Raw genomic sequence first — 25,801 nt, forward strand, 5'->3', positions numbered from 1 at the left:
TCGATTTCGAAGCTCCTTGGATGAGTGGGGGAGGGGATGAAGGTGATAGGTCAGGGAGGAGAGGGTGGAGTGGTAGTGGGCTGAGCACCTGACATTTTACTTGCCCTCCTACCGAACATATTCCTGTCAGGAGAGCAGTAAATATTCCAAAAAAATTATTAAAGCAAGCATTAGCAATACTTTGATACTTGAGAATATTTCAATAATGTTGAAAATATATGAAATGGAAGGGAACAAATAATTCATTAGTGAATTACAGTACATTAGATATTTATTAGTTTCCCTTTGTGCTTTGACATTTCTCAATATAGCAAGACATTTCAGAGTCCTGAAAGACTACATTATAGCATTCTCCATTTAAGACTTGCTAACGAAAATTTCCACAAGTAGACATGGTAAGAATATTTTTTATTGCAATATTAAACAGCGCATCTTCAGCCATTACAAATTTTTATAGACAACTACATAAATGACAATACATAATATTTTTTTCATATGATATTTACACATGCAGTTAGTACTGACATCATGCTACATACTGTTAGTAGTAACATTGCAAGTCACCTACAAAATAATGTTTCCTTGTAGGAAAATACATTTGATAAGCTGGAATATGCATTTTGTTGCATTTCAGCAATTTAAAGTTGACTCAATTCAAGTTGAACTGGTTATACAGACACACTTAAATGATCCCTTTTCTCCTTAATGAATATATCACAGAAAATTGAAAACATATTTGAGTGCAAATCCTGTAAGAGTGCATATCCAAACACATCCAGAATTCTCATCATTCCAGCAATAACTTGGCCTCTTACCAGATTTCACCTACAGTGTTTTTTCTACAGTCTCTTGGTTGGAAGCCATGCACAAGTAAATAGTTTAACTCAGCAGCATTTTCAGCATTTTTAAGATTATATATATTTATATATATATATATATATATGTCAGTGTTTAAAATAAAAGCAAGTCCATATATTTCCTCTTGATTTTCTTTTGTCAAGCTATGTTTTATAGCTGAAATGCTAAGAGACCATTTACATTCCTTGGAAAATTCATACTTATAATTTAAAATGAAAATATTCTGTACATGTTTTGTGCCATAAGATTGATTTGGTGAATATATTTTGAAACAACTTTACATCTACATAAAAACTGAAAACTTACTATACATTCCTGAATTGTGCACAAGTAATCTGAAATGTTTCTACTGTAAAACAAAACTGTACAAAGTACACAATATACAGCCAAGCAAGACTGCTGTAATTTCCTAGTGATGATACCCAATAACAAATGGGTCATTCAACTTAACTAGCCAAATACAATTCAACAAGAAAATGTTTTTCAAAACAGTAAGTGTGATTAAAAGTGCAGTAAATATACAGATACGTAATCAAGTAGGTGCAAGGTAGTTGCACTGTACAACCAAGCATAGATTAGATTGCTAAAATATATATTTTGGTAAGCTAAAAATAGAACTCCAGTGTTCTTAATAAAAAGTAGTTTACAAGAAACAGGTATTAAACTGCATATGGAGTGGTAACACACAGTTACTAAATTAGCAAGAGGCAAAACATTTGGCTTAAGCAATAAAATAATAAGTAAAAAAAGAACACATTGATTTATGGCTAGTGAATTAGGAGTGTAACGTTTTGTTATGATGTGGTTGTTAAGATTTATTAGCCGAACCAGACGAGCGCCGCAATTTCATCGACATACGACTCTTGCTAGCACGAGGTGACATTGGAGAGGCTAAGTCGATCCCGTCCGCCCCCTGTGCTGCAGGACTTTCGGCCTGCTGACTCTCTGGGCATAAGCCTGCAAAACAGTACAAGGAAAATATTATTTATATACAAGCTATTGTTGGGAATTTTCCATCAACTATTGCTCTTTGTAAAGAGATTTAAAGAACTTTAAAGAACTTTTAACTTTTCTGAGGCTTATACTAAATGTTTTCAGAATTTTACAAGCTTTTGAAGTGCCATAAGCATGTTTGGAGAATTTATTTAACTCATGCATACTTAATTCCACTGAGAAAGGAACAAGGATATGCATGCTCCAAAGAAGAATAGTAAATGTGAGCAATCAAATAGCTCTCAGCCAATACCAGAAAAATGCAAGAGCAAGAAATTAATTCCATGTTAGAAAGTGACTACACAGTGTCAAGTGAACCAGTCCTGATTTAGTGAGAACAAAAAGAGAAATGGATTTTCTTCTGCAGGGCTTCATAAGTCAGCAGAATTCATAATGAATTAAAATGAAATGTTTTGGGCACTACATCATTGAGATTAAACCAGAAAGACACGATTTCTGTTCTGAGTAAAGATGGAAATATGGAAGGTAAAAAGTAAAAATACATTCAGTAAGAAAAAAACAATGTCAAAAATAACATACCAAAAAAATCCTAACATAAATTTAAAAGCAAAAAAAACTAAACTCGGAAATTAGGCCTACCAGTTTAGCACATTGACACTGAACTGTGTATTTATTACACAAATTACAAAATATCTGAAACGATATAGAAGCTTGACTAAATCTGCAACATAACGGATTGCAATTAAGCTTAATTAAAGTCAATTAATTTGGACTGATGAGATTGATCATAAAATATATTACAACAATACCATTGTTGCAAACCAGAGTTTTCTTGGAGGCATGTTCGGTTTAGTTTATGTAAACCTCAGTGAAAGACTCAGAACACATCGAAGATAAATTTCAAATGAAAGGCAAACAACTTAGCTATGTAATTAAATCTCCATTCACTTAAATGAGTAAAATATAATTTTGACTTTAAATTAGCAAGAATAAATTACGTCCTCTACAGTCCAAATTAAAGTATTATCTGGACTGGAAATGTAATTTAATGAAATTACTCAAAACTACAGAAATGTATTGATTGGTTCCCTTTTTAAAGAACATGTAAAATAAACTAAATATTTATAAGTTACAAATATATTTAGGAGCTAGAAATGACAGGCTGAAGGAAGTTTTTTTTAAATTTTGCACAGCATACCATTCATAGCTAGCGTGAAAGACCTTCCGTTTCAAGCCTTTGCCCTTTACCTTGATGAGGCCAATGTTTTCTAGTGGAGGTTTGGGAAGAAGAAGAAATATCACAGCATTTCTTTCTTTAAAGTGAAGAAAATGAAGCAAAAAATGAATTGGACAAGAAGGGGAGAAAAGGGAAAAAGAGAACAGGCGTGAGAAATGACACAAATAGTAAAAGTTGAAGGGTATCAATAATAAATGTGCAGAACAGAGAGATAATGAGCAGAAATCCTGACGCCAAACCCACCAGCTACTTCAAAACAGAAGTTAAAGCTGACAATTACACAATGGACAAAGCACGATATTCAGAGAACAATAACTTGAATATTATATATTCTTTAAAAAACCAAAAGAGACATATAGTAGGAATGCACAATTAGATTTTCTTTGCTTTGACTTTTCAGGCTATGCCAGAGTCAGATTTAAAATACCAAATATTATGGTTGGAGCAAGCATATCGACAATACAAAGAAGATCCATTAAAACACTACACCCAAACTGGAAGTCTACACATCTCTTAACAGCATTGGAGTAAGCACCTTCGTGTAAAAGAATTTATCTCTGAGTGTGTCACACAACAGTAAGTATATCTAGGAAGGGATGTGTCTTGAAGCATTCCATTGACTCAAGATTCTCATTTCAGTCCAGCAATTTCATTCGAGATGTTCATATTATGGAGGTTAAGAGTCTCCAGGGACTGTACTTCAATAGGAAATGTTAGTTAGCATCAAAACACAAAATCCTGGTTTATTTTTAAATGCTTGCTGAACATGCTGGATTCTACTGAGAAGAGCACATTCATTAAAATACAAATACAAAATTATATGTTCAGTGTAAAAATCTGTGGGATACTGAATAAACACTTAAAAAGTATCAGTTTACAATGATAATTTCCTTACATATTACTATATAGCTATACTTGCAAGTAGAGACAAAGACAAATATATTCCTATAATATTCAAAATGCTCATTATTCAAACTAAGTGTTCAAAGAGGTACATAACTGATCGATATGGACTTCAGTATGGCATTCGACAAGGTTCCCCATGGGAGACTGGTTAGCAAGGTTAGATCTCATGGAATACAGAAAGAACTACTGATTTGGGTACAGAACTGGCTTGAAGGTAGAAGACAGATGGTGGTGGAGGAGGGTTGTTTTTCAGACTGGAGCCCTGCAACCAGTAGAGTGCCACAATGATCAGTGCTGGGTCCACTACTTTTCATCATTTATATAAATGATTTGGATGTGAGCATAAAAGGTATAGTTACTAAGTTTGTCGATGACAGCAAAAAATGGAGGCATAGCGGACAGCAAAGAAGGTTACCTCAGATTACAAAGGGATCGGAGTTTAATTCACATAAATGCGAGGTGCTGCATTTTGGGAAAACAAACCTTAGCAGGACTTGTATACTTAATGGTTAGGACCAAGGGAGTGTTACTGAACAAAGAGACCTTGGAGTGCAGGTTCATAGCTCCTTGAAAGTAGAGTCACAGGTAGGTAGGATAGTGAAGAAAGTATTTGGTATGCTTCCCTTTATAGGTCAGAGTATTGAGTACAGGAGTTGTGAAGTCATGTTGCAACTGTACAGGACGTTGGTTAGGCCACTTTTAGAATGTCGTGCGCAATTCTGGTCTCCTTCCTACTGGAAGGATGTTGTGAAACTTGAAAGGGTTCCGAAAAGATTTACAAGGATGTTGCCAGGTTTGGAGGATTTGAGCTATGTGGAGAGGCTGAATAGGCTGGGGCTGTTTTCTCTGGAGTGTCGGAGGCTGAAGTGTGATCTTATCAAGATTATAAAATCATAAGGGACATGGATATTATAAATAGACAAAGTCTATCCCCCTGAGGTGGGGGAGTCCATAACTAGAGGGCATAGGTTTAGAATGAGAGGGGAAAATTATAAAAGGGACCTAAGGGGCAACGTTTTCATGCAGAGGTTGGTGATTATATGGAATGAGCTGCCAGAGGAAATGATGGAGGCTAGTACAATTGCAACATTTAAAAGGCATCTGGATGGGTATATGAGTAGGAAGGGTTTGGAGGGATATGGGCCGGGTGTTGGCAAGTGGGACTAGATTAGATTGGGATATCTGGTTGGCATGGACGAGTTGGACTGAGGGGTCTGTTTCCGTGCTGTACATCTCTATGACTCTATGGCACTGTAGCAATAGGAACAGGGTAATTGCTACAAATGCCAGAGCATTTATGCCAATTCATGTTGGAATTATAATTTCCCATATCAGATATACCAACATGCCTATTTCAGACAGGTAGATAGAAGAGGGATAAGAGATCAATGTGACTATTTTAATGAATTAAGGTTTAATGGATTGCTCTGCTTAAAAAAAACATTTACTTGAAAGAGGAAAGATCAATTGATTTAGGATCCAAGGCAGTTAATAAACCTGCAGCCAAATCCAACAAGATTGTTTGGCAAAATGACTGAGAACTTAATCTAATGGCTGCCTAGTTTACGTCAAATAAGCTTGAAAAAGCTGTTAAACCAACAACTGTTCTGTGGAGAATGTTAATTTACTCACCACAGATGCATTCATAGTTACTTAGGAAGATAGCACTTTTCCAATTAACAAGAGCATTGTCTGCAGCTGTATGGAGAAAATGTCCCATTAAATCTAAACAGATTATAGTTCCTTCTCTGCTCAATCTCCAAAATTAAGTGGAAAGCCTTATTCGGAATACAATTTCAATTCTTTCCAGAGGACAGCAGTCGAGCACATTTAAACTCAAACAGTTTCATTATAGAACATAAAGTAAAGTAGGAATCAGAGTAAAGGAAATGCTTTAAATTCTCTTTCAGGAGTGTCACCATGCACATCACACTTTGTTTTGGAGGATAGTAATTCCCAAATGTGCAAATGTGGTAGTCGTTTCATCTGCTGGAAGATCCAATAACAGTAGATTAAATGAATGATCCAATGATTTTTTTTTGTTAGTAGATTGAAGCAGGAATAATGACTGAGACATTAGGGAAACTCTATTCTCCTCAGACTTTTAGCTTCCAATTGAACCAAACTATAGACTACACCTATATTGACTGAAGAATGAATAATGCTAGGTATTGAAGTTCTGAAAAATTTAGGTAGCAATTATAATTTAAACATTTTCAATTATGAAAGTGACACTTCAACTGGGTCAAAGACACACTTGCAAAGTGAGGTGGACCCAGAGACAGCAACTCTCAAGACAGCAGATGTGAAGAGAACATGGACAGACAGCAGCATCTAAAATAATTATCCAGTCCAGTTTCAATGCCTCAGAGTTTACCAACAGTGTTCTGACAGAAATCAAAGGACCACATCATAGCAAAAATAAATCAGTGATTGTCTAAGGAATATTTTACTTCCTGATCTTTCAAATCTTGACTAACTTGGTAATAATTATGTTCTTACAGGTCGGAATAAAGTTTGCTAGCAATAGTAAAATTTATTGGGGGCTGTAGTCTTTATTAATTATAAATTGAAAAATAAAAGGGTCAGATGCTGGGTTGTGCTTGCAGAATGTGGAAGCTCTTGGATGTCAGTATGGTCTAGGGAAAATGCATCTGCAGTAAATGTATGCAGCTTCAGGAGTGTTGGTTTAATCAGAGTTTGACACTGAGCTACAGACACTGCAGCACATCTGGGAAAGATGAAAAATGGCCTGCACACTTTGTTCCAGATGTCTACACCCTCAGTGTGTTCTGATTTGGTCACTGGCCAGGACAGCGTGACTCTAAGTAAGGCAGGTATAGGGATCGACAACATTAGAAGTAAAAGAAGCTCAACCTTTGCAATGGTCCAACAGGTTCAGTGAGCTTGCAGTCAGTATGGGTTAAAGTAGCAAACTGACCATTGTACAGGAGTCCATTAACACAGGGGTAATAATTAGGAATACAGTGGTATAATCAAGGGGATACAAATAGTTCTCTGCAGCCAGGTTTAAAAGCTCAGAAACTAATTTGCCTGTCTGGTACCAGGGTTTAAGACATCTGCTCTGAGCTGGAGAGGAACTTGCTGCAGGGTGTTCCATGCAGGTATTAGGTATGGCTATAAAACAGCTTCTGTTTAGGGAACAAAGGCAGCCAGGAAACAAATTGAAAAAGCAAAATCCCAAAGATAATAATCTCTGAATTGGTACCTGACACATGAGCAAATTGACCTATGGCGAATAAGATTCTAGCGCTCCAAAGATTGGTGTGGGAAACGGGTTTTGATTCTCGGAGCACTGACTAAAGTAGGAGCCTTACCATTGGGATAGTCCTCATGTGATCCATGTTCAGGTGAATCATAATATTAGGGCTGGAGATAGGCATTTAAACTAAATGGAAGGTGAATCAAATGCAGGAAGATGGGATTAAAGAAAGAAAACAAGGCAACAGTTAAGGTGGCAATACAGGAAGTGATTATCAGGAAGGGACAGACATACAAACAAGAATGTGCTGGCAAATAAGCCAAAGATTGCAAAAGATGACAAAAAAAAATGAAAGCAAATAGTATTAGTAACAAGAAATTGACAGTTCAAATAGCAATGAACATTTATGATCTGATAGTCATTACAAAGACATGGCGACAAGATAATAAAGGCCGAGATAGAAACATTCAAGGGTATATGACATTTCAGAAGGGCAGGGAGCTAAGTAAAGGTGAAAGAGTAGCTCTGCTAATTACAGATGATATTTGTACAATAGAAAGAAGGATGATCTTAGTTCTAAAGGCCAAGATGTACAATCAGTTTGGGTAAAGAAAGAAACAGCAAAGGAAGGTAAGTAGTTCATAACCTCTTAATAGAAACCATGCTGTAGGATGATGCGTACAAGAAGAAATAAGGGCAATTACAGAAAGATATGGCAATAATCATGGGTGATTTTAACATACATGTAGATTCAGCAAATCAGATTGAAAGAGGTGCTTGGGAAATGAGCAGTTATAGAGTGTTTTCAGGTTAATTTCTGCAGCCAAACAGAGAACAGGTAACTCTAGAACTGGTAATAGATTAGATTAGATTACTTACAGCGTGGAAACAGGCCCTTTGGCCCAACAAGTCCACACCGACCCTCCGAAGAGCAGCCAACCAAACCCATTCCCCCACATTTACCGCTTCACCTAACACTATGGGCAATTTAGTACGGCCAATTCAACTAACCTGAGGTGGGCATTGAACCCGGGTCTCTGCCGCTGTGAGGCAGCAGTGCTAACTACTGTGCCATCGTGCCGCCCACTAATGTACAATGAACTGAGATTAGTTTGTGGCCTTATAATAAATTCATCCCTAGCTAGCAACGATGATCAAATGAGTGAATTGTGCACACAGTTCAGGGCGGAAGAGTGGGTCTCATGCTAGTGTTTTATTTTTAAGTAAGGGAAATTCTGGGGCATGAAGGCAGAAGACTAACATGAATTGAGAAATTAGATTAAGGGATAGGTCCATGGAGATACAATGGCAGAAACGTAAGGAGATATTTCATACCTCTGCAGATTGTTATACTGAGCATGTCAGAAGACAGAATGAAATCTCACTTAACAGATCATTTTTGAAGTTGGTTAATGTGTGGTGGTTAGTCACTATAATATATTCATACATGGTTGCATATGTTCTTTAACAAGAGAACATAAGTTTATTGCAGAAAAAGAAATGAACATAGTGTTATTCAAAAAGATAAAACAGTTAGAAAGATCATAACACAAACATCAAAACAAAGTTTCAACCTGTTTCCCCAACATTACCCTTTACAAAAGCACAATCTCTGAGAAATATTGCTCACTTCTTAACTTGTTAAATCTTTACTCAACTAACACTTTCCAGTTTCCTTTTGTTGGGCTATTGCGATCATTTTAAAAAAAAGACTCCTTTCAGAGTCTGTTGGAGTGAACTTTTCAGAGTTATGATAGCCAAAACTTTCTCAATTTAACAAATGAAAGATTTCTGTCCAAAGTGTCCTGTCTTGGAAATTCCACAGGCTAGGAACCACTTATAATGATATGACTGGTCCCGTGAACTGACTAGCTTCTCCTGCCTCCTGTTCTGAACTGAACTCTGCATACTTCTTAATTTAAAAGCTTTGAACTTACTGGTTTTATGTTTTTATTCTGCCTGTCATAAACCCAACAATATAAATATTACATCCATTAACACTACAGGGATTCTCCCAGACACTACACTGAAATCACATGCTTTCTGGGAACTGATGGTTAGGTCACTATTCCAAATTTACTTCCTGGTCTTTTTAATAGAACTAACTCACATTCATCTGCCTTTACTTTGAATATGTTATACATATTTGTAAGATATATTCCAAGGAGAAAGACATACTTTAGGGAAAGGATACACTGTTCTTCCCTATATAAGGATAGTATCCAGGAGTATCAAATAAAAAAGCACATACTACCACTACATTAGTTGCAGATCAGAAGATTGGATTGAACATAAAAAATAGCAAAAAAAAGGATAAAAGTAGCAAGGAAAAGAATAATAATGGAAAAATTAAGAGTATGAGGGAAAGATAACCAGAAATATGAAAACAGTTAAGTTTCTACAGATATTTAGAAATGAAAAAAGTAATGTAAATGTTGTTTTTTTACACAAGGAGAGTCTGATGAATTAATAATAGTTAATAAATAAATGGTAGATAAATTGAATAGATATTTTGCATCTGTCTTCAATGAAGATGATGCATATAATTTTCAAGAAATAAGTATGAATTAAGAGCTTAAAGGGAGTAGAACTAAAACCTGACATGTCCCCACATCATAATGGAAATCATTCCAAAGTCAAAAATCGCTGTTGAGATATTAATTTAATTTTCCAAAACTTCCTAGATTCTGAAAAGGTCTGATGTGATTAAGAAATAGTGAATGTAAATTTGGTATTCAATAAATTTGGGATGCAGAAACAAGAAAACCACAGGTCAAATATCTGTCATAGGGAAATATGTTGGAACCTATTACAAAGGAAATTGCAGCAGGCATTTTGAAACTTGTATTCAGATAGGGTCAACATTCTTTCATGGAAGGGAAATATTTTTTGACTAATTTATTAAAGACTTTCAGGATCTATCAAGCAATGTGAATTAAGGGGAATCTGTGGATGTGGTATACTTAAGATTTTTAAAGAGAACTTTATTAAAGTGCCACATCAAGTGCCACTGCATAAATTAAGAACTCCTAGTGCAGGGTAACATATTGCCATAGAGAGGGGCTCAGTTAGATAACAGGGACTGGAACGGAGGCATAAATGGGTCATTTTAAGTTGACAAAATTGAATATGAGGGGTGCCAGAGGGATCAGAATTGGGAACTCACATTCTCACAATCTCTATTAATGACCTGGATGACAGAATCAAATAGATGGTGCAGAAACTGAAACTATTGGAGAAACTCAGCAGGCCTGGCAGTATCTGTAGAATGATTAGGCAAAAGTGAGGACTCCAGATGCTGGAAATCAGAGTCTAGATTAGAGTGGTTCTGGAAAAGCACAGCTGGTCAGGCAGCATCCAAGGAGCAGGAAAATCGACATTTCGGGCAAAAGCCCTTCATGAGGACTGAAGGCAGGGAGCCTCCAGGGTGGAGATCTCTTTGCAGAATGATTGCAGAGTTAATGTTTCAAGTCCAATGACCCCTGTTCAGATCGGATAGTAGTTAGGAAAAACCAAATTTATGGTTGATTTCACAGAATCATAGCATGCCTACATTATTGAAGCAGCTGAAAATGTGTTGCTGGAAAAGGGCAGGTCAGGCAGGCTATTTGACACATCGAGTCCACACCAATCCTCTGAACAGCATCCCTCCCAGACCTACCCCTCTACCCTAACCATGTAACCCTGCACATCCCATACCTAATCCATCTAGTCGACACACCTTTGGACATAATGAGCAATATAGCATGCCAAAAACACCGAATCTGCACGTTTGTACTGTGGAAGATTTTCTGAAGACACAACGGTAGGTAGGAAAGTAAGTTGCCAAGAAGACATAAGGTATCTACAAAGAGACACAGATAGGTGAGTGGGCAAAATTTTGGAGCATGGAATGTAGTGTGGGAAAATGTGAACTTGTCCATTTTGGCAGAAAGATAAAAAAAAAGCATATAACTTAATGGGGAGAGATGGCACAACTTTCAGTATTTTATATAAGCTTCCCTCTTTTTCTTTAACAAATTCTTGATATCTCTTGACATCTGGAGTTCCCTGGACTTGCTGCCTTTGCCCTTCACTCTTGGAGGAACACGCTGCCCCTAAATGCTCACTGTATTACTTTTAAAAGACTCCCAGTTTCCAAATTTATACTTATCTGCAAGTAGCTGCTCCCAGTTTATTGGCCAAATCCTGTCTAGTGATATTAAAATTGGCCTTCCTCCAATTTAGACACAGCTTCGTCATTATCCTTATCTGGAGTAATGTATGTAGTTTTGGTCCCCTTATGTAAGGAAAGTATTATTTCATTAGAGGGATTGAAAGAAGGCTCACCTGGACAACTCCCAGCATGGAAGGATTGTCTTGAAGTTGGGACTACTCACTGGAGTTTAGAAGAATGAGAGGTAATCACATTAAAACATGCACAATTTTTAAGGGGCTTGACAGGATAAATGCTTCCCCTCATGACAGTGTCTAGTGTCAGAGTACACAGTCTAAGAATAAAAGACCAAGATAGAGTCATAGAGATGTACAGCATGGAAATAGACCCTTTGGTCCAACTCGTCCATGCCGACCAGATATCCCAACCCAATCCAGTCCCACCTGCCAGCACCCGGCCCATATCCCTCCAAACCCTTCCTATTCATACACCCATCTAGATGCCTTTTAAATGTTGCAATTGCATTAGCCTCCACCACTTCCTCTGGCAGCTCATTCCATACACGTACCACACTCTGTGTGAAAAGTTGCCTCTTTGGTCTTTTTTATATCTTTCCCCTCTCACCCTAAACCTAAGCCCTTTAGGTCTAGACTCCCACACCCCAGGAAAAAGACTTTGTCTATTTATCCTATCCTTGACCCTTGTGATTTTTAAAATCTAAGGTCATCCCTCAGCATCGGATGCTCCAGGGAAAACAGCCCCAGCCTATTCAGCCTCTCCCTACACCTCAAATCCTCTAACCCTGGCAACATTCCTGTAAATCTTTTCTGAACCCTTTCAAGTTTCACAACATCCTTCCAATAGGAAGGAGACTAGAATTGCACGCAATATTCCAAAAGTGGCCTAACCAATGTCCTGTATAACTGCAACATGACTGCCCAACTCTGACCAATAAAGGAAAGCATACCAAAAGCCTTCTCCACTATCCTATCTACCTGCGACTCTACTTTCAAGGAGCTATGAACCTGCACTCCAAGGTCTCTTTGTCCAGCAACACTCCCTAGGACCTTACCATTAAGTGCATAAGCCCTGCTAAGTTTTGCTTTCCCAAAATGCAGCACCTCACATTTATCTAAATTAAACTCCATCTGCCACACTTCAGCCCACTGGCCCATCTAGTCAAGATCCCGTTGTAATCTGAGGTAACCTTCTTCACGTCCACTACACCTCCAATTTTGGTGTCATCTGCCATCTTACTAACTGTGCCTCTTATGCTCACATCCAAATCATTTGAAGAGGATTTTTTTCTGTCAGAGGGTTGAGTGTCTTTGAAAGATGTTACCACAGAATCTGTGTGGGCAGAGTCCTTGTGTATATCTAAGGTTGAGATAGATTAATTCTTGATCAATAGAGAAATCAAAAGTCCTGGGGAAAACACAGGAATGTGATCATGAGGAACAGCCACGATCCTATTGAATAGCAAAGCATGCTTAAGTGGCTAAATGGCCCACTCCCGTTCCTATTTCTTATGGTGTTATGGTCTTGAGTTTTGGCAGTGTTATCTAAATGATACAGAAGGAAAGGTGAGTTAGAAGGTTCTGATTTAATGTATAACAATGTTTGCTGCAATGTGAATGTCTAACATAATTAAAATCTTAAGGGGGAGTGTAGTTATTAGCATTCATGTTCTTTGATTTTTATGCAGTAATATTATTTGGATTTACACTATGAACCTCGCAGTCTTATCTATTTACTAACTATTTGGGCCTCACATTAATACAAAACGCCACTGGTCTCTCCTGAGATCATAATACTTAGCATTATTGGCTCTGCTACTTTTAATGACCATGTACCATTGAGGATAAATGTCAATCTGATCAAAATACCATTGTCTATGTCCTATTTGACACTAAGGGCAGAACCTTAACACAACAGACTTGCATGCAGCTGACAAACCTGAATTTTTGCCATTGCACTTCTAACAGCTACAATATTAGCATTCAGCTTATGGGCTTCTTGACTAATCACCATGGGTGGGACGGCACGGTACCTGTCAAAGACTAGACTTCTAGTCAAAGAGATACTCAGATTAGAATGACTGAACTATACATTCATTGCTGAACCTTCAGCAACCATAGAAATGGCATCCTCACCAGGTCTCCGACTTTTACCCGGAGATCCTGTTGAGACATCTGAAGGACTGAAGTGAGATTATGTGCAGTAAGCTCTTTGGATCTGGATACAGTACACCAAAGTAATTCATGATTTCAGAAAGAGATGAGAAATGTGTGTCAAAATGCATAAATCCTCCACACACTGGCTTTTCCAGCATTCTCCTGCACACCTCTCAGGTTAAAGGTGGCACGGTGGCTCAGAGGTTAGCACAGCTTCCTCAAAGCGCCAGGGAAACAGGTTGGATTCCAGTCTCTGGCCACTGTCTGTGTGTAGTTTGCACATTCTCCCTGTGTCTGCATGGGTTTCCTCTGGGTGCTCCAGTTTCCTCCCACAGTTCAAAGATGTGGAGGTCACGTGAATTGGCAATGCTAAATTGCCCATAATGTTAGGTGGATTAGTCAGAGGGAATTGGGTCTGGATGGGTCACTCTTCGGATTGTCGGTATGGACTTGTTGGGTTGAAGGCCTGTTTTAAGCTGTAGGGAATCTAATCTAATCAATACATCTTGCAACTCCAAGTACTGCTCTCTCATAGCACCTCTTCATATCCTCATCCTCAAAGCCAGCATTGAAATTCACCGATCTTTGTGTCATCTCACTCAGGTTTAGCCGCTTTCCACTATGTTGTTCTTCCCTCCTTCATAAATAATTAATTTCTTATACTCAGTTCTCTACCTTCTCTCCTTGCAAGAAATGCAGAACTCCATGAAGGGACAGAAAACCAGAGCAGGACCTCCAGAGAGCCTGAGGGCCAATGGCTCTGCATGCTACATGCTAAACTGGGAAGTTTCTGTCTCTGTTCCATGTGGATACAGATATCAATTATGACTGATCATGAATGCCTAAACATTATGAAGCACTAGTGCTTACATGGGAAGAGACAGGTGCCTGCAGACCCTATTTTGGGTTGTCACCACCTTTGTGATGTGCTCATTTCCTCTGCCTGGTGGAGTGATTGAAGCGCAGGCCACTACTGCTCCTATTGCTCTTCTTATTCTGAAGAAAAACCCAAGATAGAACTGCACATACTTTTCCCATGCCACAAAATGCAGACCATCAGTAGGGGAAAGTAAATCAAGGTGGGTGGCACGGTGGCACAGTGGTTAGCACTGCTGTCTCACAGCGCCAGAGACCCGGGTTCAATTCCCGCCTCAGGCGACTGACTGTGTGGAGTTTGCACATTCTCCCCGTGTCTGTGTGGGTTTCCTCCGGGTGCTCTGGTTTCCTCCCACAGTCCAAAGATGTGCAGATTAGGTGAATTGGCCATGCTAAATTGCCCGTAGTGTTAGGTAAGGGGTAAATGTAGGGGTATGGATGGGTTGCGCTTCGGCGGGGCGGTGGACTTGTTGGGCCGAAGGGTCTGTTTCCACACTGTAAGTAATCTAATCTAATCTAAAGGTGAATGAAGTTCAAGACATAAGGGGTGGCTTCTATGAAGTTGGAAATCAGCTGTTAAACAGTGAAAGGACATTGTTAGAAGTGCTCTGAGAACGAGTCCCTCACCTTGGATTGGCAGTTCTATTGAGAAAACACTCCACAGAACTAAGTAAACCTATGCATAGGGTGTTAAAGTTAGAATGTTGGGTTAAATACAGAGTTAATTGGTCATTTAAAATTAGTTACTTATGAGCAGTTCTACTAGTGTTTGTGCTTGCCTGCAAACCACTTGAATAAAACCTGGAAGTGAACTAAATCAAGCAGAGTTCATTGACACTTTTGGGGTTTAACTCCCTGAACACACCTGAACAGTTAAAATTCTGCCCCAAGTTTCATTTTTTAAAATTAATTCTGTCTAAGTCAATTTTCAATGGCCCACTATCCATAATGAATCAAATTCAAAATCTGTGTCTTTGCCTACAATTTCCACTTAGTGTTTTTCTCCCTGCCTTTATAGCTCTTCCAGCCCTATGTTAATGTCTGCTCACCTGACTCTGGCCTCACTTTCCCCTGTTCTATTTCTCTCTTTCTAATCTTTTTTGTTATAGGACTTTCAAGTACTTGGGCCTCATACTTTTGGATCCTCGCTAAAACTTACCACATCTTACTTCTCTCTCCTCAGTCACCTCAGGAGTCAGTTAGTTCAGCTGGCTGAATGGATAATTTGGATGCAAAGTGATGCCAATAGTGTTCACGTGTACAATTCCCACACTGACGTTAACAGGAAGGACTCTCCTTCTCAACCTTTCCTCTTGCCTGAGCCATGGTCTCCCTCAGGTTAAACCACCAGTCATCGCTCTCTAATAAAAGAAAAGCCCTATGGTTTGCTAAGACTATGGCAACCTTAGAGGAGAAAGTGAGGTCTGCAGATGCTGGAGATCAGAGCTGAAAATGTGTTGCTGGAAAAGCGCAGCAGGTCAGGCAGCATCCAGGAGAATGTCGATTCTCCTGTTCCCTGGATGCTGCCTGACCTGCTGCGCTTTTCCAGCAACACATTTTCAGCTATGGCAACCTTACATCTACAGTCATCTCCTTCAGCTCTTCACCCTTCTGCGATCACTAACCTCTTCTGCTTTGTGAGATACTTTGGACATGACATAATTGCAAGCTCGAGATTACTCCTGACTCTTTATTTACCATCCAGTAACTATATCCACAGAGAAACCTTTGAAGGCCAGAGGTTTGTTTTAAATTTTAGTTTTGAAACTTTCAAAAGAAAACAAATAACAACTTGAATTCCTATAGTGTCTAACATTGTAAAACAAGCTATGTTAATTGACAAAGCATTAACAAGCAAAATTTTAATGCTCAGCATTGAGCCATTAGGACACATTACAAAAGACTTGATCAAAGAGGTAGGTCTAAGCAATATCTTAAATGAGGAAAGAGATGTAAAAGTGCAGAGAAAAATTCCATAGTTTAGGGGCTTGACAAATGAGGGCTGCAGATCTGGAGAGGTCATGAGGAATTTAAGACAAGAATTTTAAAATGGAGTCAGTGCTTAATTAGGAGCTAATGTAAATCAATAAATGAAGAAGTGATTAAATGTGGGGTTTTCTTAATGCAATTAGTTTTTGCATTGCATGTAATATTGAAGAGAAATCTCACTTGTGAAATTACAGCTGTTTCAGTTGTGAAGAACTGCAGTTAAAACTTGGATATTATGGCATATGGGGGAAAACGCCTCAACAGATTATCCTTTGTATTTAATCACGGCAATACTTCTCTTTCACTTAATGCTGTAGTTAATTCTACAAAATGTTACAATTCTTCTCATGTTATCAAAGGGTTAAAGGATATTGGGTGAAGTTAGGTCATGTATAGCAGAGCTTTGGATGACTTCAAGTGTATGCTGGCTAGGACATACTGAACAGGCCAGCAGTATGTTGAATAGTTACATGTAGATGTAATACAAGGCATGGGTGAGTGATCCTTCAGCAGATGACCTGAAGCAGGAACGGAATTGAACGATAATGTAAAGGTGACATAGGTATAATCTAGGTGAATCAGGCAAATCAATTTTGATAACATGAGAAGAATTGTAACATGTTGTAGAATTAACTACAGCATTAAGTGAGAGAGAAGTATTGCCTTGATTAAATACAACGAATAATACTTTGAGGCATTTTCCCCCTTCTGCCATAATATCCTAGTTTTAACTGCAATTCTTCAAAACTGAAACAGCTGTAATTTCACAAGTGGGATTTCTCTTCAATATTACATGCAATAACTAATTGCATTAAGGATACCCCACATTTATTGCTACATGGATGCAGACTTGTTGTTGTATTCTCTGGCCTGAACATAACATAGTAATTCTCTATTCCATCCTTGTGTTGAGCAAAGAAAACTGCTGACAACAAGATTTTTCTTATGAGCGTAGACACGCCACAACCTCCAAAGAAATTAAAAAATCAGTGACTAGATAATAATTCACTTATACTTCTTATTGGTAATAAATTAATCACAATGAGTTTTCATACAGCATTATCAATTGTGGTTAATCATGTTTTGCAGTGTGTTTGAATATATTGTTAAAAATCACACACCAGGTTATAGTCCAACAGGTTTAATTGAAGCACACTAGCTTTCATCACTCTGAAAGCTAGTGTGCTTCCAATTAACCTGTTGGACTATAACCTGATGTTGTGAGATTTTTAACTTTGTACACCCCAGTCCAACACCAGCATCTCCAAATCATGAATATATTGTGATTGGTTAGATTCTGTTCAGAAACAATTTTGAATTGCGTCTTTAAAATGACTTCCTCTTTTCAAAAAAGATAATACAAGGCAGATTACACCATCTATATGCATATTTTAAGAATGAAGTTTTAGATCCACTAGTATCTCCAAATATACAAACAAACTCAGGAGATAAGGGTTTCTTTTTCATCTATGTGTTCATTTTAATTTTCTCATTTGATATTATGAATTGAAGTAGTAGGCTGAAAACTAAATGATGTCAACAGTGATAGTAACCCTGGCTACCAGCTGAAGGTTGCCTGGAGCAGAATGCCAAATTGAGAATGTAAACTTTACCTTTGTGGCAAAATGAAAAAAATAATTGACAGGAAGTAAAGGGCATCTGACCTGTAACTTACATAATTGGTATGGATGAATTATCATTACAGGTTTCCAGTTTTCTCATTTTGTAGAAGGATTTAACAAACCAAGTGCTTAGCTGGCCCATGCGGACTCTTGGAACAGCCTCGTAAGTCTACATTATCTCATAATCATGATCAATGTTACTAGTCTTGTAAATTCCTTAGTGTAAAGTCCCTATTCAAACACTTTAAAAATTATTCATAGAACTAGCTTTCACCACTTTTTCAGGATGGTGTGTTTTAGACCCCAACAACTTGGTGAAAAAAAAGTCTTCTCTCCCCTACAGCTGTTGCTCATTATTTCATATTTACGACCTCTAGTTATTGACCTATTCAACAGAAGGAATAATTCTCTATACTTACTCGTGCAAAATGTCTCTCTTTCAAAACCTTCAATAGGTCCCTCATAAATTTTCCTGTTCCAAGAATAAAAGTCTTGATTTTTTTTAAACCTATCTGCATAACGAAAGTCTGCCATCTCTGGTAGCTCTGATAATCTACACTTAAATAGCTTAAAATCGCACAACACCAAGTTATAGTCCAACTGGTTAAGTTGTAAATACAAGCTTTCGGAGTGCTACTCCTTCGTCAGGTAGCAGTGCCCTGAAGGCTTGTAATTCCAAATAAACCTTTTGGACTATAACATGGTGTTGTGCGATTTTTAACTTTGTCCATCCCAGTCCAATACCAGCACTTCCAGATCATGGCTACATCTATATAGTTTCTAAGAGACAAAAAAAAACTGCAGATACCATCTGGCTTGCTATGTTCTTCCAGTCTCTTACTTGTCTACTATATAGTTTCTAAGACTAACTATTAATCAATTAGATGCAACACAGAATTGTTATTTCACAACACTCCAACTGAGAACTAACTGGTATGATCTCTTTGTATTTGTATCATAAATGTATCATTATTTATAAACCTAAACAACCTATATGCTTTCTCAAATCACCTAATTCAATGATAACCCTGTAGATCAGATGGTAGTCAAAGGAAACGTACACAAATTATGGCACTTGGATTAAGAAGGCCTGTGTGACAAAGAATATGATTTAGAGTCATAGATGTACAGCATGGAAACAGACCCTTCGGCCCAACTCATCCATGCTGACCAGATATCCTAAATTAATCTAGTCCCATTTGCCAGCACTTGGCCCATGTCCCTCTAAACTCTTCCTATTGGTGTACCTAAATGTTGCAATTTTACCAGCCTCCACCTCTTTCTGTGGCAGCTCATGCCATACATGCACCACCCTTTGCTTGAAAATATTGCCCCTTAGGTCCCTTTTAAATCTTTCCACTCTCACCCTAAAACTCTGCCCTTTAATTCTAGACTCCCCCAACCCAGGGAAAAGGCCTTGTCTATTTACCCTACCATGCCCCTCATGGTTTTATAAACCTCTATACGGTCACCCATCAGTTCCAGGGAAAACAGCCCCAACCTATTCAGTCTCTCTCTACAGTTCAAGCTCTCTAACCATGGCAACATTCTTGTAAATCTTTTGTTAAACCTATCAAGTTTCATACTATCCTTCCTTTTGGAGGGAGACCAGAATTGCACACAATATCCCAAGAGTGGCTTAACCAATATCCTCTACAGACACAACATGACTTCCTAGCTCCTATACTCAATGCTCTGACCTCCCAACTCCTCTACTCAATACTCTGACCAATAAAAGAAAGCATACAAAACACTTTCTTCACTATCCTATCTATCTGAAACTTCACTTTCAAGGAACTATGAACCTACACTCCAAGGTCTGTTTGCTCAGGAACACTCCCCAGGACCTTACATCTTGCCCTGATTTGCCTTTCCAAAATGCAGCACCTCACATTTATCTAAATTAAACTCCATCTGCCACTCCTCAGCCCACTGGCCTATCTGATCAAGATCCTGTTGTACTGTGAGGTAACCTTCTTTGCTGTTGACTACACCTCCAATTTTGGTGTCATCTGCAAACTTACTACCAGTACTGCCTATGTTCAGATCCAAATCATTCATATAAATGAATAAAAGCAATGGATCCAGCACCGATCCTTGTAGCACACCATTGGTCACAGGCATCCAGTCTGAACACAACCCTCCACCACCTCCTGTCTTCTGGCTTTGAACCAGTTCTATATCCAAATGGCAAGTTCTCCCTGTATTCCATGCGACCTAACACTGCTAACCAGTCTACCATGAGGAACCTTGTTGAATGCCTTACTGAAGTCCAAATAGATCATGACTACCACTCTGCCCTCATCAATCTTCTTTGTTGTTTCTTCAAAAAACTCAATAGTTAGCGAGACATGATTTCCCATGCACAAAGCCATGTTGACGATTCCTAATCAGTCTTGCCTATCCAAATACATGTAAATACAGTCTCTCAGGATTCCCCCCAAAAACTTGCCTACTGCCAATGTCATGCTCACCAGTCAATAGCTCTCTGGCTTTTCCTTGCCACCTTACTTAAATACTGGCACCATATTAGCCAACCTCCAGTTTTCCAGCACCTCACCTGTGATATTGATGATACAAATATCTCAGCAAGGGGCCAGCAATCACTTCTCTAGCTTCTCACAGAGTTCTCAGGTACACCTGATCAGATTCTGGGAATTTTTCCACCTTTATGCACTTTAAGACACTCAGCACCTCCTCCTCTGCAATATGGACACTTTTCATGATGTCACCATCTATCTCCCCACATCCTATGTCTTTTATGTCCTTCTTCACAGTAAACACAGTTGCAAAATACTCATTTGGTATTTCTCCAATCTCCTGTGGCTCCACACAAAGGCTGCCTTGCTGATCTTTGAGGGACCCTATTCTCTCCCTAGTTACCCTTGGGTCCTTAATGTATTTATAAAATCTCTTTGGATTCTCCTTCCTTAACCCTATTTGCCAAAGCTGTCTCATGTCCTCTTTTTGCCCTCCTGACTTCCCTCTTAACTATACTCCTAATGCCTTTATACTCTTCTAAGGATTCATTTGATTTCTCCTGTCTGTACCTGACATACGCTTCCTTCTTTTTCTTAACCAATTCCTCAACTTCTCTAGTCATCCATATTTCCCTACACCTACCCTAACAGGAATATATTGTCTCTGGACTCTCGCTATCTCATTTTTGAAGGCTTCCCATTTTCCAGCTGTCCTTTTACCTGTGAACACTTGACAATTCTTGCCTAATACCATCAACATTAGCCTCCCTCCAATTTAGAACTTGAACTTTTAGATCCTGTCTCTCCTTTTCCATCACTATTTTAAATCTAAAAGAATTATGGTTGCTGGCCCCAAAGTGCTCTCCCACTGACACCTCAGTCACCTGCCCTGCCTTATTTCCCAAGAGGAGGTCAGGCTTTGCAGCTTCTCAAGTGGGAACATCCACATAGTGAGTCAGAAAATTGTCATGTACATACTTGACAAATTCCTCTTCATCTAAACCCTGAACACTATGGCAGTCCCAGTCTGTTTGGAAAGTTAAAAAGTTAAAATCCCCTACCATTACCACCCTACTATTCTTACAGATAAGGGACATCTCCTTACAAATTTGTTCCTCAAATTCCCGCTGACTAGTGGGAGATCTATAAAATCCTAATAAGGTAATCATCCCTTTCTTATTTTTCATTTCCACCCAAATAACTCCCCTGGACATATTCCCAGGAACATGTCCCCTTAAATACAGCTGTAATGTACTTATCAAAAAATACCAATCCCTCCCACCCGCCCCAACCACTCGCTTGACCAACCTTCCTTTCTATCACTACTATCGCATTTGTATCCTGGAACATTTAAGCTGCCAGTGCTGCCCATCCCTGAGCCACGTCTCTGTAATTGCTATGATATCCCAGTACCCTGTTCCTGACCATGTCCTGAGCTCATCTGCCTTCCTGGTTCGGCCTCTTGCATTGAAATAAATGCAGTTTAATTTACCTCATTCTCTGTTTTGTTCCTTCCTGCCCTGACTGTTTTGACTTGCTCCTTTTCTCAACTGCACCATTCTCAGATTGATGTGTTTCCTCACTATTTCCCTGGATTCCATGACTGGCATGTGCATGGTGATGGAATGCAGGTGGGTGGTGAAAAGAACTGTTGGAGACATGCATGAGGAGGGCACACAAGTTGGCAGTGAGATTAGTCTCAACAATCAACCAGTTGACTGAAATCTCCATGTTGGAGATCATGGAGGTAGGGGGTACGGAACGCACTGTTTGAAAGAGCGGTGAAGGCAGATTCAATTGTAAGCATTTAAGAGAGGAGTAGATTGGTACAAAGTTAAAATGCTCCAAGCTAATGCAAATATAATGGGCCAAATGGCCTCCTTCTACACTGTGGCAATTCTGTGATACCAATACGGAAACTTCAATTTCATGCAAAATTAGGAACATATTGTACACTTGTATACTATACACACCATGATCTTTCCAAGTACAAGAGACTTGTCAATGTGAGGGCTATTTTGAAGTTTGCTCTATTCATTTGGATTTAATGCTCCTTTCATTCACTACAATTTGCTCCCCTAGTCCCCTCCATTCACCCAATCTCTCTTTATTTGGCATTACCTTCTAATTTTCTTACAAAAATGGTCTGAACTCAAAAATTATTGATTAAAGTTTATCTTACTACCCCTTATCTAGTAAGAGCTTTAAAAATTCTTAATTTGCTTCTTTATCTTCTGCATCAGCTTCAAAATAAGCCAATGGATATAATACTTATTACAGCTTACTTAAATTGTCACAAAGCTAAACTTCAATCATGATCACAGTTATTTAACTACTTCCCAGAATCTTAAGTTTACCGAAAACAGGATGGAGCGTAGACTCTTTTCTGGAAACTGTGTTATTAGCTCCATGTATTTACCTACCTTTTGAAAGATTCTCACTATCATTAAATTCATCTAATGGGCAATATGAATTGCACAGAATATTTATATATATTTATCCTACTGCAATTTTATGACTCAATCAAAAATTTTACATTAGTGGCAACTCTTCACCCTGATAGTCTATGATAATTGCAGTTGTTCAGTTTTTCTCTTTGCTGTCATGGATTCCCAGTTATATTCAAAACTTCCTTTACTAGTAATTATACTAGCACTCAACATTATTGCATAGCTATTATAAATTAAATTACGCCAGGAGAAGAAAATAAAAACTATTGCTGAAGGGTGAAAAATGAAAACCTATGAAGGACTTATGGTCAGCTTAGCAAAGACATATAGGAGGCATGATAGATATTGGAATAAAAATTATCACCAACTGAAATATATATCAGTTCAGGTTTAAATAGCATGAAGACTCAGAATTACACAAAAGGACTGCACTAAAGATGGTTCACACAAAATTGAAACAATGATTTGTACAAGCAAGATTAAAAGAGAGATCAAGAAAAATGTTCATTCTTTGATACATTTAATTTATAGGCAGTCAAATCAACAAGCTATAAACAAGATTGTATGTACATGGATTGTAGAACATCCTGTGTATTACATACGTTTGCAAAGTCAGCACCACCGACATTGCTATATTTTAAGATTTTAGGGTACCAATACTGAAATTACAAATGTAAACAAAGTAAGCTACTTTCACCTAATGCAACGTGGATAAACTCTGATGAGATACCAAGTAATATAGCAAAGCCCTCATGTTCTGAATTAGCTAGTCTCAGGGAAGGGTCAGGGGCATTAAAACTGGCTGCAGTGTCCTTAAAGACAACAAATGTTCAAAGCACTTCCATTCCTGCTTTTTATATCTTGAAGCTTGCTGGAAAGATGGATGAGTGGCTGTAAGTTAAGAATACATGGGTCACTACAATGATGATTCATCCAGTGAAATAGTGTCTAGCTATTCGCAGTCTAAGCTCAGACATTATAAACTACTACTAGGTTAACGTACAGGGGCTTGCCAGTGTCCATGAGACTGTGGTTCAAAAAGGAGGAAAGAAAAAGAAGTAGAGGAAAAAAAAAGTCAGACCTTTTCTTTCAAAGTTACTTCTGAAGTTAGTCAAATTATAAACATCCAGGAGCAGTAACTATAATGAAAGATAGGTGGGGAAGGAAGTCAATAAATCTTAATTTATTTGTTTTTGTTTAAAAGAACAATGAGATAATTCTCTCATTGATTCACTATTCATAGGCATCTGGATCCTTCTGTAAGTAGTAGGTACCATTTATCTTGCTTTAACTTGTTGTGATTGTACATTTCCCTATCCTACACGATAAGACAACCCTTTAAATTGCTTTGCCACTCACTTTATGTCCATACTTTCCTTTCTTTAGAAAAGAAAAATAACCTAAAAGCAAACAAACTATAAAGAAACTAATCTAGAAAACAAACTACAGTTAGATTAGATTCCATATTTGAAATTTTCATTAAAATATCCCAGAATAATTAAAAGGATTTATAAAGACAAAGTAATAAGAAATACTGCCTTGTAGGAAAACATAGTTTCTGGATACATATTAAATTCAGTACAATACATATATATGTCATATTATTTCTTCCAAATGAAACCAATTCATGGGAGGTTGCAAATTGTCATGATTTCACCTTCATCTTGTCATCAGCAACAATGTGACCATGTGGTAACATTATAAAGATCAACTTAACAATTTTAGATAATAGGCTTTTAATATTAAAATAAGATGATTTTTGACTTCATTTAAAAAGATTGCATAATTGCTATAAATTAAAATTTAATTGGGTAAAGTGTACTTCTAATTTAAGATCTTCAAACATTTATCAAGTTTAAATCAAATATGCAGTTTCCATGATATTATTAATAAGCTATTAGTTATTCACGTAATAAATCAAGTAATGCAATGTTCATTAAACTAGCTTAATCATAATATGCTATTTTTGACAAATTTATCTGTTTCTTTATAGAAAAAGGTGCAAAAGTTCTCAGATATCATAATTGTTATTGTACTTCATAATTAGATAAAACTGTATGATATATTCCTACTGTGTACTTTAATCATGCTAAGTGCTAATGAATTCAAATCATAACAGCACAAAGGATGCTATTCTCTTCATTGAATCTGTGCCAGTTTTCTATAAACTAATCCAGTCAGTCCCAATCCCTCACTATGTCCCTCACAATCCAGTAAATTTATTTCCTTCAAGTGTCTATCCAACTTACTTCTGAAGTCATTCAACATTTTAACACAGCCCTGTAAGACAACAAGTCTCAACTGACAGCAGTTACTAAAACAAAATCTTTTTTGCTCTCCGCCCTCCCCACCTCCCATATTTCCTGCTCAAAAGCCTTTTATATGCTTTTGTTCTTGTAATCATCAGCTAATTGGAACAACGTTTTGATAGGATTTGTCTCCAAAGTGTTCCATTATACTAGCGTAAAAAGTCTTTCAAAACATATGGAACTACAGCTGCTGTCTTTATGTTTAAAAGTTTGCAGTCTAAAATACAGTAAAATTGTGTTATCTAGCACCTCAACTAGAATGTTCCATGAACAAGAATCACTATTATATTATAAAATACTGCTATCATTTACTTTTTTGTGATTATAAAGGAGTGGCTGAAGATTGAAGTATTTTTTCCATCAGTATTTGGAGTGGAAGGAATCAAAGTTGGAGAGCTTCTAAGCACCTGCAATTTGCAGCATACATCAAGGCATGTTTTTCTGTTTCATTCCTACATTTACCACAAACTGCAAAGAGTTAACTGGTATTTCTGATTTACTGGCACCACCTCATCCCAGTATGTTCAGATAACCTGTATTTTACTGTAGATGCATGTGACATATTAC

At 37.8% G+C, this 25,801-nt stretch overlaps 1 protein-coding gene across 11 annotated transcripts in view; it reads right to left on the bottom strand.

Moving 5' to 3' along the window:
• Positions 1–391: 391 nt before the first annotated feature.
• The window catches only part of ralgapa1 (Ral GTPase activating protein catalytic subunit alpha 1), a 311,644-nt gene continuing 286,234 nt past the window's right edge, over positions 392–25,801 (bottom strand). For 5 of the 11 annotated variants that reach the window (XM_043697833.1, XM_043697826.1, XM_043697822.1 and 2 more), the window contains 2 exons: positions 3,011–3,125; positions 392–1,815 (listed from right to left, as the gene is read on the bottom strand). In XM_043697833.1, coding sequence (XP_043553768.1) covers positions 1,725–1,815; positions 3,011–3,125 — 206 coding nt within the window. In that variant the 3' untranslated portion in view covers positions 392–1,724. Of the gene's footprint in view, positions 1,816–3,010; positions 3,126–23,418; positions 23,817–25,801 lie in introns of those variants that run through there. The other 6 variants (XM_043697825.1, XM_043697832.1, XM_043697824.1 and 3 more) reach the window with 5 other exon arrangements.

The sequence above is a fragment of the Chiloscyllium plagiosum genome, chromosome 10 (assembly GCF_004010195.1).
Source record: "Chiloscyllium plagiosum isolate BGI_BamShark_2017 chromosome 10, ASM401019v2, whole genome shotgun sequence".
Taxonomy (NCBI): Eukaryota; Metazoa; Chordata; class Chondrichthyes; order Orectolobiformes; family Hemiscylliidae; genus Chiloscyllium; species Chiloscyllium plagiosum.